The following is a 14,116-nucleotide window of genomic DNA, read 5'->3' as shown; positions in this document are numbered from 1 at the left end:
ATGTGTATGGCTGAGTCCCTTTGCTGTTTACCTGAAACCATCACAGTGTTGTTAATTGGCAATACTCTAATGGAAAATAAAAAGTTTTTAAAAATAGTAAAAAAAAAAAAACCAACCCAACAACTTTGTGTTGCTGTGACAGTAAGAAGTTGTCTAAGATAATTCTACAATTATTAGTCACATATGTTTCTTTGAAAATTTAGCCCTGGATGCTAGGAGATTATCAGCTCTTTATTAACTATTCACGCATTAATACCACAAATATTTATTGAGTCATGGAGTGTGTTCTGGACACTGTTCTAAATGCTGGGGACATAGGCGTGAACCAGGTCCCTATCCTCTACTAGAATCATAAAGGACACCAGGACTCCACTCCCCCTGGAGACTTTTTTTTTTTTTATAAGACACAGGATGCAGTCTGTGGCCTTAACGAGCTGACATACTATATGGGAAACCAACTAACACTTAGGAAGCCCTTATCTACAAAAGCACAGGATGGCAGCCATATGTGCAACCCCACTTCTGTTTTCTATTTTTACCAGACTTCCCCACACTCCAAATGCCAGAGCCACTTCCCCACCTTCCCCCCACGACCCCCCCACCCACCCACCTCCACTGCACTCCCCACCCGTCTCCTAAGACAACACACTCTGCTGCAGCAGGGCTTCCTGGATTTAGATCTGACTCCAATTCCCTAATCATTCAGCACTGCCTCTCTATAGCTCTCCAGTTACCTGGGGGGTCGGATTGTGCTAAGACCTTTGAGGAAAAATCCAGCAGAGCCACTGCTGATTAGTGTGTGAGGGTTGATGTAGTTTGTGTGTATTATATTTGGTTGAGAGTTCAAATATCTCTTTCAATTTTCTTTGACTTGTCAGAACCAGCAGACCTGGATAAAAAGAACCCAGAAAGTAAAATTGATGAAACAGGTAAGTTTGTCTTGCTGACTTATTTTTAAAACAGTTTACATGGCTTTTACTATGTTTATGGAGAAACTCTGAAACTCTGGCACACCAGGGTACTAAGTGAAAGTCACTCAGTCGTGTCTGACTCTGTGTCCATGGAATTCTCCAGGCCAGAATACTGGAGTGGGTAGCCTTTCCCTTCTCCAGGGGATCTTCCCAATGCAGGGATTGAACCCAGGTCTCCTACATTGCAGGCGGATTCTTTACCAGCTGAGCCACAGGGGAAACCTGGGTACCAAAGCAGTTCACATAGAATAAACACCTACCCATGTCAGTGACGGAGAAGGCGATGGCACCCCACTCCAGTCCTCTTGCCTGGAAAATCCCATGGATGGAGGAGCCTGAGTCCATGGGGTCGCTGAGGGTTGGACATGACTCAGTGACTTTACTTTCACTTTTCACTTTCATGCATTGGAGAAGGAAACGGCAACCCACTCCAGTGTTCTTGCCTGGAGAATCCCAGGAATGGTGGAGCCTGGTGGGCTGCTGTCTATGGGGTCGCACAGAGTCGGACACGACTGAGCGACTTCACTTTCACTTTTCCCTTTCATGCATTGGAGAAGGAAATGGCAACCCACTCCAGTATTCTTGCCTGGAGAATCCCAGGGACCGGGGAGCCTGGTGGGCTGCCGTCTGTGGGGTTGCATAGAGTCAGACACGACTGAAGCGACTTAGCAGCAGTAGCAGCAGACTTCGAACTGACTTCGTGATCCAGTGCAAGGCATTTGGTTGGAGTGAGGTCCTGCCCGATGTATTCCCAGAAGTCTCCGTGCCTCCTGCTAGCAGTGGCAGGTGTTGGACACTTGCCCCAGCATCACTCAAGCTGCTGCTCGCAGATCTGTGCCCTGTCCATCAGCATCAGCACCAGTTGCCATCAGAAATGTGCACATATTAATACCATAGCCAGACTTGGATTTGGTAGAGACAAATAGAGATTGTGCCATATTCACAGTTGATCATCTCAACACGAGGCTCATTTAGCTTAGTTATGTGGTCCACACTGAGATGTAAACTTTATTAGAGATTGTTTCAAAACAGTGTCACATCAAGGGAGAGAATATTAATATGTCCCGTGGCTTCTTTCCCCTTGTAGGGACTTGCATCGCATATTTTTAGTTTCCTTTGATTGGAATCCTTGTTGATCAGAACACCATTAAGTAAACACCAGGCCTGTTGCACATTAACATTCTAGTCTCATTTCTAGTATCAGGTAATGAGGCTCAGAGCTCCCATGTTAATAATTTCTCGTGTTCCACTCTAAAGAAAACATTTCCCCAATGCCTGCGTGCAGAGCTGTGTGACCATCTCCAGTGAAACAACCAGAGCAACAAAGATGCTGATTATTGAATGTGTTCTGTTCAGTACAACACCTACCTGGCTTCTCGATTGGAGCCATAAGCCATTTAAAATAGCAGCAGCAGGCATGCCCTCATTCTGTCGGAAAGCTCTCTTCTGATTGAGTGAAACCATGGTCTGTTTGGGGGGAAACTTGAAGATCTGACTTGTGGTAGGACCACCGCTCAGAAGGGCAGCTTGGGCCATCTTCTCATGCAGGATTTGGGGAACAAACAGATGCATCAGGAATGGTTAAATCCCTTGCTAGACCAATGTGGGAAGGAGCATTTTGCAAAGCTTATAGATCGCGTATCTGGCCAAGGACAATAAACACAGATTACAGTCTCATGGAGGGCGGCCTGCATAAAATCTGAATTAGATTAGAACCCAGCCCTCACGGCTTGCCCAGAAACAGTGGTTTCCATGTGCTAAGCTTTCTGTCGAAATCACAGCACCAAAGCCTCAGTACCTTCCCTCCCACGCGTTGATTTCCAACAACTCTCAAACATGAACGCTGGTGTTTCTTGGCAATGGAGGAGCCAGACCCCACCACAGAAATCCCCCAGGGGCTCTCTTGGGAAGGACAGCCCAGAACCAGATGTGTGCTCAACTTCTTGTCCATTTCGCTGTCTACCGTCATCTGGTGTGTTAGCAGTGCTCACGGAGCCAATTTTGTTTTTCTCCCCAGGGAGCACACCAGGCTACCAAGGCGCAGGCGAAGGTGATGAGAACATCTCCAGGAAGCCAGGCAATGTGCTGAAGACCCTGGACCCCATCCTCATCACCATCATCGCCATGAGTGCCCTGGGTGTCCTCCTGGGCGCCGTCTGCGGGGTCGTGCTGTACTGTGCCTGTTGGCACAACGGGATGTCAGAAAGAAACTTATCTGCCCTGGAGAATTATAACTTTGAACTCGTGGATGGTGTGAAGTTGAAAAAAGACAAACTGAATCCACAGAGTACTTACTCGGAGGCGTGAAAGCAGACAAGAGGTGAGCAGGCAAGCAGGAGAGTGGAGCGGAGGACAGAGCTTGAGCTGGGGGCCGGCTGATCTTTCACTGTTCAGGCTGGGAAGTGCGTTGATGACGCCAAGCCAGTTTTTTCTCAGGAGCTTCAATGAGTTTGGCCGACAGACACGGACAACTTAGCTGTGTTAACAATCGGAATCCTGTACAGTCAAGCTTCTTTCTGTTGGTTTTGTTGGAATAATCAAATGCTGGTGTTGAGACCAAGTGTGATTGACTTAATCATTCGAAGGACTCCCCTTTCCCCTTCTCTCTCCTCTTCCTCTTCTGGATTCTTTTCGGAAACTGTGCAAAATCCAAGATGCTGGCACCAAGTGTATTTAGCGGGGCCTCTTTGATGGACACGCTACCTGCAGCCCAGTGCCCAGAATATATTCGAATAACCGCCTTTCAGTGGACTCCTGAAGCTGGCCTTGTGTATAATCGCCCGCGTCGTGGATAGGCAAAGAAGGAGTAGGGTGTTTTCTGTTAAAGTATACCGTAGCCTCAGTACCAGTCTAGTGTGTCAGCTCTGTTTACGAAGCAATACCGTCAGATTTCCTCGATGTTTTCCAGTGTTGTACTCAACCTCGTGCTGTGAACTCCATACAGAAAACTGTGCCATCATAAACACTGCTGGCAACTGGGTGTAATGCGGACAACCGCAACGAAGAATCCTTGGCACTGGCTAGTCTACGTCCTCTCAAGTGCCTTTTTGTTTGTACTGGTTCTCATTGTGTTACATTCACCCGCCCTGTTTTTCGCTGGTGAAAGCCCTCTTCTTGAATCAAACCCTGGGGGCCTGCTGACGAAGAAGAAAGTATATTTTAGTGTGAGATGTCAGCCTCCAGGAAGGCAAGGGCTCCGAAGATTTGGCAACGCGGCTTAATCGTTCCGCTTTTTCCGTAGTTCAATTTCATGTCTCTTGACCCTTTTGTATAAAGCTGCAATATTCTCTCTTACTGTTCTTTCATATGGAATGTATTTTCAAATGTAAACTCTTTCTCTGCTATCCCTCTGTCTTTTTTCTCTCTTAGGATTTAAGCATTTGCCATTCTTCAGAAAAGAAACTCGCAGCTTTAACCTGCTGGGAATGGCAAACAATTTTACTAGACTTTATGTTGGAAAAATAAATAAATAAGGGAAATTCCTAACTTTGCCCTCCAAAGTATAACTTTGGTTTCCTTGTTAACTGGTTAAAGTGACAGTATCTTTTTTCCTAAAGCCATTTGCTATCTATACCAATCAAAATGATCTTCAATAGAAATGTTTGCATTTAATAGAAATAGTGGTTAAGTTGAGGGAAGAAATAATTGGCTTTCAAGTGAGACTCAAAGGCATGAAATTCCCTCAAAATCAAAAAATCAGAGATTTTTACACCCAAATACATGAAAATGACCCATGAGAATCTTCTTGTTTTGGTATTGAGTCAAGCAAGGGAAGTGGAAGAAGGAATGGTTAATTTAAGAAAGCAACCATAAATTCTAGTGCCTGGGGATGGAGTATTTTAAGATAAGAGAGGGGAAGAAAAGGAGTAAAGTCAAAACAAATGTTCTTAAAAATCCATTCAGCAGCAGCCCTGAAAAAACAAGAGACTTAGGGAAAGCTTCTAGAAACTTCCAGTGGCTCACAATGAGAAAGCCTGCCTTAGAGCTGGCAAGACCTAAGCCACAGAGAAGTAAATGTCTTATGAGGCAGCATGTGAATTAGCCTGAAGAAGCTTTGGTTGTTTTCCGTGTGTTTATGCCCTGCCATGTAGGACAGAAGAACTTCCTCCTTCCTACATTGCTGTCGGTCTCACCCAAGTACATTTGTGGGGGTCACATTTGCATCATGGAGCTGAAAGTCCATTCATCCTGGTTTAATTGAAATGAGAATGCCTTTTGTTTCCAGGAAAGTATTGATCACTATGAAAGAAGAATAGATTCTAACCCCCAGGGGCATCCATTCAGCCGTTATAATCATACCCAGACGAAAGCATTAAGACTTGATTTTTTTTTAGGCAACAGACTTAAAGTTGTCCTCAGCCAAGGAAAAATGATACTGCAACTTTAAATTTTAAAGTATCTTGCACTGATAAATATATTTAAAAATTATATGTTTATAAAGTTATTAATTTGTAAAGGCAGTGTTACAAAATGTTCAGTTTATATTGTTTTAGATTGTTTCATAATTTTAAAAGGTGTAAAATAACATATTTTTTTCTTTATTGAGATCTATAAATCTTTCTGTAGTAAAATGTTTTCATTTTACTGGCATATTATTGCTTCATGTTTTGTACCATCATAAAATTTTGTGCAAATTTTTTTTACAGAAATTTTTATTTTCTATGACAATATGACACTTGTAAATTGTTGTTTCAAAATGAACAGCGAAGCCTTAACTTTAAATGACATTTGTATTCTCAGACATTGAGTTGCATAAAACAACCACATAGAACTGAACTGTAACTTAAATTCCAAACTATGACTACTACATTCCAAAGAAACAGTTGAATTAAACATTTTCATAAAATATCCCAAACCTGATGGCTTTTATTATATTACTTTGTTACTGTTAAAGAAATTGGTATTATTCCAGCATCAAATAACTTTCAAGATTTTTTTAAGTTCTTTTTTTAAAATAATATCCTAATAAGGAGAGAAGATTAAGAAAACATTTCCTGAAAGTAGAACATCAACCCAAATTGGACACTTGTCAAGATAAGGCATAAAGAATTTGGCCTTATAAATGGAAAATTTTCAACTCCAAATCTTGTGTCAAATGTTTCTATATTCCATTTAGTAAAGTTTTTTTTTTTTTTAATGAAATTCCCATATGTCTGTTGGTAAGTTTTGTTCTTACAGAAAATAGGTAATAAACTGGATAGTGTTTATGCATGCAGCTGTGCTAAATTTCATTAGAGGGCAAAGCTAAGCATGGCATTGCAGCTGGCTACTTGGTAATTCTTAGAAAATTTTGAGTTTATTCGGGACCAAAATAACAGTAGTATAGTAATAATAATAATTACAGTAACAAAGACGAGAAGGGTGAAATCAAAGCATGCTCTGTAGGATAGAGTACCATTCACGAACCAACAGTTCTTTGCTTACCTTCCTCTGATTATAGGAAAATTTAGTTCTGATGCACAGGAAATCTATGAAGGTGGACTGCTCTGCACAGCTCTTCCCAGTGAATCAATAGTCTACTTTTCTCTGGACACTGATGTCTTTGGCATCTTCCAAGTTTTAACTAAGAAGAGAACATTTGCCCTACTCAGTGGAGTTTGAGGTTTCTCTGCTTAAAGAAAGGGCTTCCCTGATGGCTCATCAGGTAAAAAAAATCTGTTTGCAATGCAGGAAAACACAGGAGATGTGGGGTTCAGTTCTTGGATTGGGAAGATCCCCTAGAGGAGGAAAATGGCAAACCAACTCCAGTATTCTTGCCTGAAAAACCCCATGGATAGAGGAGGCAAAGTTGGGTATTCACACTTTACTGAATTTAAATTCTATTTATATTCATGGGTGTACCCAGAAAACATGATGACTTATGATGAATCTACCAGAATTAATCCAGAGAGACTTTCTGAATTAAGGGTCATAGATTCATGGGTTCTGTTTCCTTGTTTGAGAAACCTTAAACATAAATGCTTCCAACCCATTTCTTATCCCTAGTTAGCTGCTAAGCTAGGCTTTTCTTCCTGGGTTTAAGGAGCTAAATCACTGTATAATACTTCCCAAAGTCAAGAATAAAATATGTCATAAAGATTGAAACATTTAACTGAAAACATGAAAATTATTTATCATTCCATCTCCTGTCTTCCCTGCTAACATATTAATCACCACTTGGGCTGGATTATACTTTATCTTTTTGCAAATCAGAAGGATTTTGTAAGACTCCATGATGTTTCTGCTTCCCAGAGAGAATCAGAGCTGTCATATTGCAATGAAAAGCAGTTCTGCCAGAAATTTCCCTAAACTCTATCATGAAGGATTTTTAAGCAGCTTTTCAGCTCACAGGTTGAGAAGCCAGAGGGAAGGAACCTTGAACTAAGTAGAACTTAGCACCAAGAAGCGAATGCGACCAGTGTAATCTCTGGCATTTTTTAAATATTCCAAAGAAACATTGCAAAGTGATACAAATAAGAGCATTTATTATCACACACAAGTCACTTCTTAATAGCACTAAAGATCCTGTGAACCAGTTATATCATTTCAGGAGAGAAGGAATAAACTCTGTGGGAAACTTCTATGGTAATGATGCTATACTTCTTTATGTTGAGAACATTTTACTTTCACAGCAGCTCTGGGAGCTAAGCTTTGTCATTATTCCTCTTTATAAATGAGGAATCCAAAGTTTAGGCAAGGTGAAGGGTGAATCCAGGATGGATTTGGTCTCATCTCCCCCTCCATTCCTCCTATCACACCATAGCCCTGCTTGCATGAGCGTGAGAAGTGCTCACAGAGGGCCTGGCTACTCAAGCCAGTAGCAGCAGCATCCCCTGAAAGTCTCTTAGAAAAGCAAGAGTCTCAGAACATGCCCCAGACACACTGAGACCTTTTAACAAGATCCCTGGATGACTCACATGTCCATCCATTTGGGTCTGAGAAGCACTGACCAGACTGGTATACTATGCCAGATATTCCAGTGTTTACCTGGTGGTTTGAGGACACTCCAAGACAGGAGACATACCTGCAGATTCTCAAAGCACTTTACAAAAGAGTCTGAGCAGCCTGTAAAACAGTAAAATTAGAAAATTGGAAATCTCACTCACTGAGCCTAGAAGCGTGCTGCTGGTGAGGACCCTACATGTGGACTTCTCTGAGAGGAATAGATAATGGCTCATGAAGTATGTGGCTTGATGAAACATTTAAAGTGCTATAGAGAAAAGCAAATGAGACTTGCCAGGTGGTGCTAGTGGTAAAGAACCCATCTGCCAGTGCAGGAGATGTAAGAGACTTGGGTTCAGTTCTTGGTTGAGAAGATTCCCTGGAGGAGGACATGGCAACCCACTCCAGTATTCTTGCCTGGAGAAACCCATGGACAGAGGAGCCTGCAGGGCTATAGTCCATAGGGTCGCAAAGAGTCAGACATGACTGAAGCGACTTAGCACACACACAGCAAACACTCTGTTACTCATCAGTGTGATCAGGAGGAAAGGAGGAGGATCCATCTGTGAAGCGCCAAATCCTTCTGTTCAAAAGAAGTTGCCTCATTGATCACACACAGTTTACTGCTTTCCAAAGGTGTTGAAATCCTGACTGGTGTTAAAATCATGAATGGTAAAATCCTGAATGGTAAAATAAAGGTCCCATGAGCCAATTCGATCATCTTATCTAAAATCCTGAATGGTGAAACCAGGTTGAACTCAATTTAATCTTGCTTCAATAATTTCTAATCTTGTTTCTTGGGGTCCTTATTACAAATAAGCAAGAAACTCTAGGGTAATAGTTTTGCTGCCCAACAGTGACTCCCAAGAGAAGGTTTTTCTATAAAGATGGTCTTTCTAGACCATATAGAAGGGTACCTATTATGATGTAGGGGTTCAATAAATGTGTAACATCATAACCAAAGGTGGTTTAGTCACTAAGTCATGTCCGACTCTTGCGACCCCATGGACTGTAGCCCACCAGGCTCCTCTTTCCATGGGATTTTCCAGGCAAGAATACTGGAGTCGTTTGCCATTTCCTTCTCCAGGGGATCTTTCCTACCCAGAGATCAAACCTGGGTCTCTTGCACTGCAGGCACATTCTTTACCAACCGACTGAATTTTATTAATATCACTGCCGTATTAATAGAGTTGGAAATCTCTTGCTCTGGCAGAATGTTAGGTTGAAATGGACCTTTTCTCTGGTGATGGTACTATAACAGAGCCTCACCCTTCAGCAGCTTGAATGAGACAACTTGCCAGGATAGAGAGTAGGTCTGGTCTCTGGGATGCTCCTTTCAGTGATTTGAGCATCTCCCCTGCCCATCACTTTTAATGCCAGTTAATTAACACACTCTTCAAGGCTCCATCAACATCTTGCAGAGAGGTGGTGCTGGCAACACTAATGATCTTGATGTAATCCTGTTGGGAAACCATTCCATGGCTTATTAGGCCATCCTTGCTCTAATTTCATCCAACTTCTGAAAAATTTCAACATTGACTACATTGCTTCTTGACTTTGAATATGTGATTCTATTTAAAGCAGATTCGATCATTACCCTCAGATCATTTGCAAAATTTCTGCTGTTATTCATGCCTTCTATCTAAAAAGATCTTATATTTAGAATCTTAGACATAATTTTTCTTGGGTCATCTTTTAATTTTATGTATATTCAAGCTACCTAAGTTCCAATGAATTATGAGAAGAAATACTCTGTCATCCAAATAACATCCTTTTGATTTATTTCCTGTATTTATTAGAAAGTTTGGGTGTTTGGAGAGATCCACACAGTGACTCAGCTTGGTTTTGGTCCCTGTCCCTTAAGCACCCAGAGCTCGAACAACGGATGTGAGTGCTTCAGCTAATCAGCAAGTGCATTATTGAATCTACTCTGTGAAAACTTCTTAACTCCTTATCACATCATGACCACTGCAATTTTCTGTATGCTTACTGTGTACCAAATTTTGCTGGATGTTTCCACTAACACTTAAAACAATCTTATGAATTGAGGTTACAACAGCTGAGGTGCAGGATTTCCCTGGTGGTCTAGTGGTTAAGAATCTACCTGTCGATGCAGGGGACACAGGTTTGATACCTGCTCTGGGAGAATCCCACACACCACAAGGCAATTAAACCCATGCACCACAACTATTGAAGCCCACACTCTAGAGCCCATGCTCTGCAACAGAAGCCACAGCAATGATAATCCCATGCACTTCAAATATAGAGCAGCCCCCTCTCACCACAACTAGAGAAAGCCCATACATAGCAAAAAAGATGCAGCATAGCCAAAACTAAATAAATAATTTTTTAAAATAATAAAATAAATAATAAAAAACAAACAAAAAAAAAAGTCAAATTATACCCAGGGCACAATCCTATATCTGCTCCCTATTTTTTCTTTCCATACAAATTATCACCTTTTTGTTTACTATATACATTACTTATTTATTTTATTATCCATCTATACTGAAAACTGAAAAAAAGTGAGTGTTAGCCACTCAGTCATGTCCAACATTTTGCAACCCCATGGACGGTAGCCCGCCAGGCTCCTCTGTCCATGGAATTCTCCAGGCAAGAATACTGGAGTGGGTAGCCATTCCCTTCTCCAGGGAATCTTCCTGACCCAGGGATCAAATCCAGGTCTCCTGTACTGCAGATTCTTCACCATCTGAGCCACCAGGGGCACCAGGGAAGCCTCACTAATACTAATAGAATGCAAATTCCACGTGGACAATGACTTTTTGTGTTTAGTTCCCTGCAGTTTCCACAGTACATAGAATAGTTCCTGTCACACTATAGGTCCTAAATAAGTATTGTTGAATGAAGGAGCCATGGTGATTGGTTGGAAAAAGAGAACTTCAGTGGAAATGAGAAATGAGGGGAAATTTTCAGGGCAGGTTTACCTACCAGGAGTTTGTTCTGGAGCAAGAACTTGGAGGGTTCGTATATTTTCTTCAAAGACATTTCTTTCACGCCCTACTGAAACAGAGCAGGACCATATGGTCTTTGCAACTCTTGTCCTCAGCTTGCCTTTTATATGTAGAAAAACTTCAGCCAAACAATAAGTTAAATCAGAGAATTGAGAAAATACACAAAGGAAAACACTCAAATGAGACCAAGTAATAGTCTGGTCATTAAGCAATGTCAAGGACCTTTAGTTCCTCCTCAAGGGCTGCAGATAATATTGAGCCATATCTTGTGAACTATCTTATAGATACTGAAACCCCACCAGCTGAAAGAGGTTAGACTGCAGCCATGACAGAAGCAGCCACAGTTCTAAGAACTGAACTCAAAGAAATGGGAACAAATCAACTGTGGAACTAAAGGTTAACTGCACTTAAAACAATTAAGTTGACACTGATCAGACCACCCTGTGCCCAAGTTCAAGATGACAGTCAGAGCCGACTGTGATGTTTCCTCCCTCCATCGATAAAAACGCTCTTGCCCTGTGACTGTCAGTCAGGGGGAGCTGGCCTTTGGACAGAAGTCTGCCGTCCACCCCCCACCCCACCCTGCCCCCCACTCACGCAGGTTGCCAGCCTTCGAAATAAAGCAAACTTTCCTTTCTACCAACTCTGCCTCTTTATCGGCCCTGGAATGACAAGCAGCGGAATCCCCACTCCCGGTCAGGTTTTTGGCTGCCGCTGTGGGGCTCTCGCGACATCTGGCTCCCAGGATTTTCCCGAGCAACGTCGCCGCCATGAGGACGCACCAGGGTGGCGGTGAGGAGACGCTGCTCATGGCTACCTGTCCCAAGGAAAGGGGTTTTGGGGGGATGCTCCTAGTGGCTGCTGAAACCGTTTGCTTCAGGGATCCTCCCTGTTTCTCCTCTGCTCGGCACTGGCTGTTAACTTACGCTTTTCCTCGGTGGAACGGAAACATGCGTCTGGACAAGCTGACGAGCTCCAAGACGCAGTAAGTCAGTCAGTCCACTGGTGTGCAGATGGGCTAACTTCTTTTGAGCACAAAGTGCTGTTTGGGTATTTGGCTAGTTGGTGGTGACGTGTGTCTGTCATCGAGGACCGTTTGTGTTGGGGAAGTGTTTGCTAGGATTTGTGACAGTTCTGCTTTCTGATGTGTGAATGTATATTCCCTCCCTGGAAATTAATTACATCCTCCCATTAGGGGATGGGAAATTTGGTGGGGCAGAGCCAACTCATTCGTTAATTTCTTCCTTTAGTGATGAAAGTGAAAGTTGCTCTGTCTTGTCTGACTCTTTGCGACCCCATGGACTATGGAGTCCATGGGATTCTCCAGGCCAGAATACTGTAGTGGGTAGCCTTTCCCTTCTCCAGATGTTCCCAATCCAGGGATCGAACCCAGGTCTCCCATATTGCAGGCAGATTCTCTACCAGCTGAACCATAAGGGAGATCCTCCTTTAGTGATAAAATTCCCAAGTTTCACTTGCACATCTGACTTCCCAGGAGAAAGACTACCTTTCCCAGCCCCCCTTGCTACTCTGTGCCCTTGTGACTACAATCGAGCCAGTCATATGGAACAGGAAGTGATGCTTGAAACCTCAGGTTCCTATCTTTAAAAAGCAGTAATTATGCCCTTTCCTTGCTCTTTTTCTCTTCACACTGACTGCCTGTGGATGTACCAGTGAAAGCCAAGTACCCCCATATATAGACACATTGACAAGCAGGTAGAATTCAGGCTCCCTGACACATCTGTGCCACCAACCCAGATGGTTTATGTTCAGTTAGTTACATAGTTCAGTTCAGTTCAGTTGCTCAGTCATGTCTGACTCTTTGTGACCCCATGAACTGCAGCATGCCAGGCCTCCCTGTCCATCACCAACTCCTGGAGCTTACTCAGGCTCACGTCCATTGAGTCTTTGATGCCATCCAACTATCTCATCCTCTGTCATCCCCTACGCCAAGAGAAATACAAATTTCTATGTTGTTTAAATCACTGCTGCTTTGACATTTGTGGCTAAACCAGTATAACATCTAATAACTGATCAGATGTCAAATTTAGAACATTGAACAAAATCTTAAAATTGAGCCCAGATACACTAACAAAGACATCAACCATCAAGATGAACTTGCCCCACTGTTTTCTCATTTTGTTCACATTGTAGGTTGGATAGAGTGAGGAGAAAGTCAAGAGTTAGCCATTCTGTGTCAGAGCAAAGATATAGCCCAGGCTCAGTGGTCCAAGCATAAACAGGATAAAGAGACGCATCTGGGCACCAGACAAATAACAGAAAACACAAAAACATCATAGAAAAAGAAAAAAACACACAAACTAGGAGAAAACATAAGTGAAGAAACCAAAGAGACAACAATTTGATGTTATATAGAATATGAATAAACAAAAACTTATAATTAGAAAATAAAATAACAGGATATGACAGAAAATAGGACTTTCAAACTTAAGCCAAATGGCTGAACAAACCTGAAGCATCATTACAGGTTTAATAAATAAATTAGTAAAGAACAAAATAGTTTTGAGAACAGAATTACTGGCAGAATTCATCCATAGTAGCCAAAACAGGAATGAAACAGAGCTCTTTCTAGAGAAACCTGACCCCTGAAATTCTCTCTTATTGGTTTTTATCTCCTGATGCATGAATCCCTGCCTCAAGGACCAAACATCCCTGTTTCTGTGCAGCTTCTGGAGAAATTCTCAGTGAGACTCAGAATGGAGTGGAGAACAAGATGCCAGAGGAAGCCAGGAGAAAACTCAGAGACATTAAAGTATTAAATCATGAAGAGGTGATCATCTGTGTTCCTGGCCTCCAAGAGGTTCACATTTCATTAGCTTTGGAGAAATGATATCAGAATATGATGCAGTCCCAGTGGGATTGAAATTTGTCATTTCCTGTTGAGGAACAGCAGGTTTGTTTTTTGTTTTTTTTTTTTAAATTAAGTGCTGAAGTGTCTGCGTGTTACTCTAACTTCTAAGGATAAAGTACATTCATGTGTTCAGTGCTCTGGGGGAGGCTCCAGAGTATGCAGTTGCCTTGTACATTTGAGGATGGGGTCTCCTCAGGCATTTTCACTCCTGTTACAAAGATCCTAGAAAATCAGCTGGTGGCCATCTCACTCCAAACATGAAGGAAGGAGAAACAAAATATTGTAGAGGGAACACAGTAACTGAAACTGGTGGGATGACTGAAGAAGACAATGGGAGGAAAAAACCCTTCGTCCAAAGCCTTCCATGGAACCTTGGTTAT

The 14,116-nt window shown here is 42.3% G+C and overlaps 1 protein-coding gene across 5 annotated transcripts in view; it reads left to right on the top strand.

The window, feature by feature from the left end:
* NRP1 (neuropilin 1) overlaps positions 1-6,182 on the top strand; it is a 152,801-nt gene extending 146,619 nt beyond the window's left edge. For 3 of the 5 annotated variants that reach the window (XM_040248375.1, XM_040248373.1, XM_040248377.1), the window contains 2 exons: positions 879-929; positions 2,989-6,182. In XM_040248375.1, the coding sequence (XP_040104309.1) occupies positions 879-929; positions 2,989-3,278 (341 nt within the window). In that variant the 3' untranslated portion in view covers positions 3,279-6,182. The remainder of the gene's footprint in view (positions 1-878; positions 930-2,988) is intronic. The other 2 variants (XM_040248378.1, XM_040248376.1) reach the window with 2 other exon arrangements.
* The last annotated feature ends 7,934 nt before the right edge of the window (positions 6,183-14,116 follow it).

This window comes from Oryx dammah, unplaced genomic scaffold (genome assembly GCF_014754425.2).
Source record: "Oryx dammah isolate SB20612 unplaced genomic scaffold, SCBI_Odam_1.1 HiC_scaffold_10, whole genome shotgun sequence".
NCBI classification, from domain to species: Eukaryota; Metazoa; Chordata; class Mammalia; order Artiodactyla; family Bovidae; genus Oryx; species Oryx dammah.
This window is presented reverse-complemented; position numbering and strand designations above follow the sequence as displayed.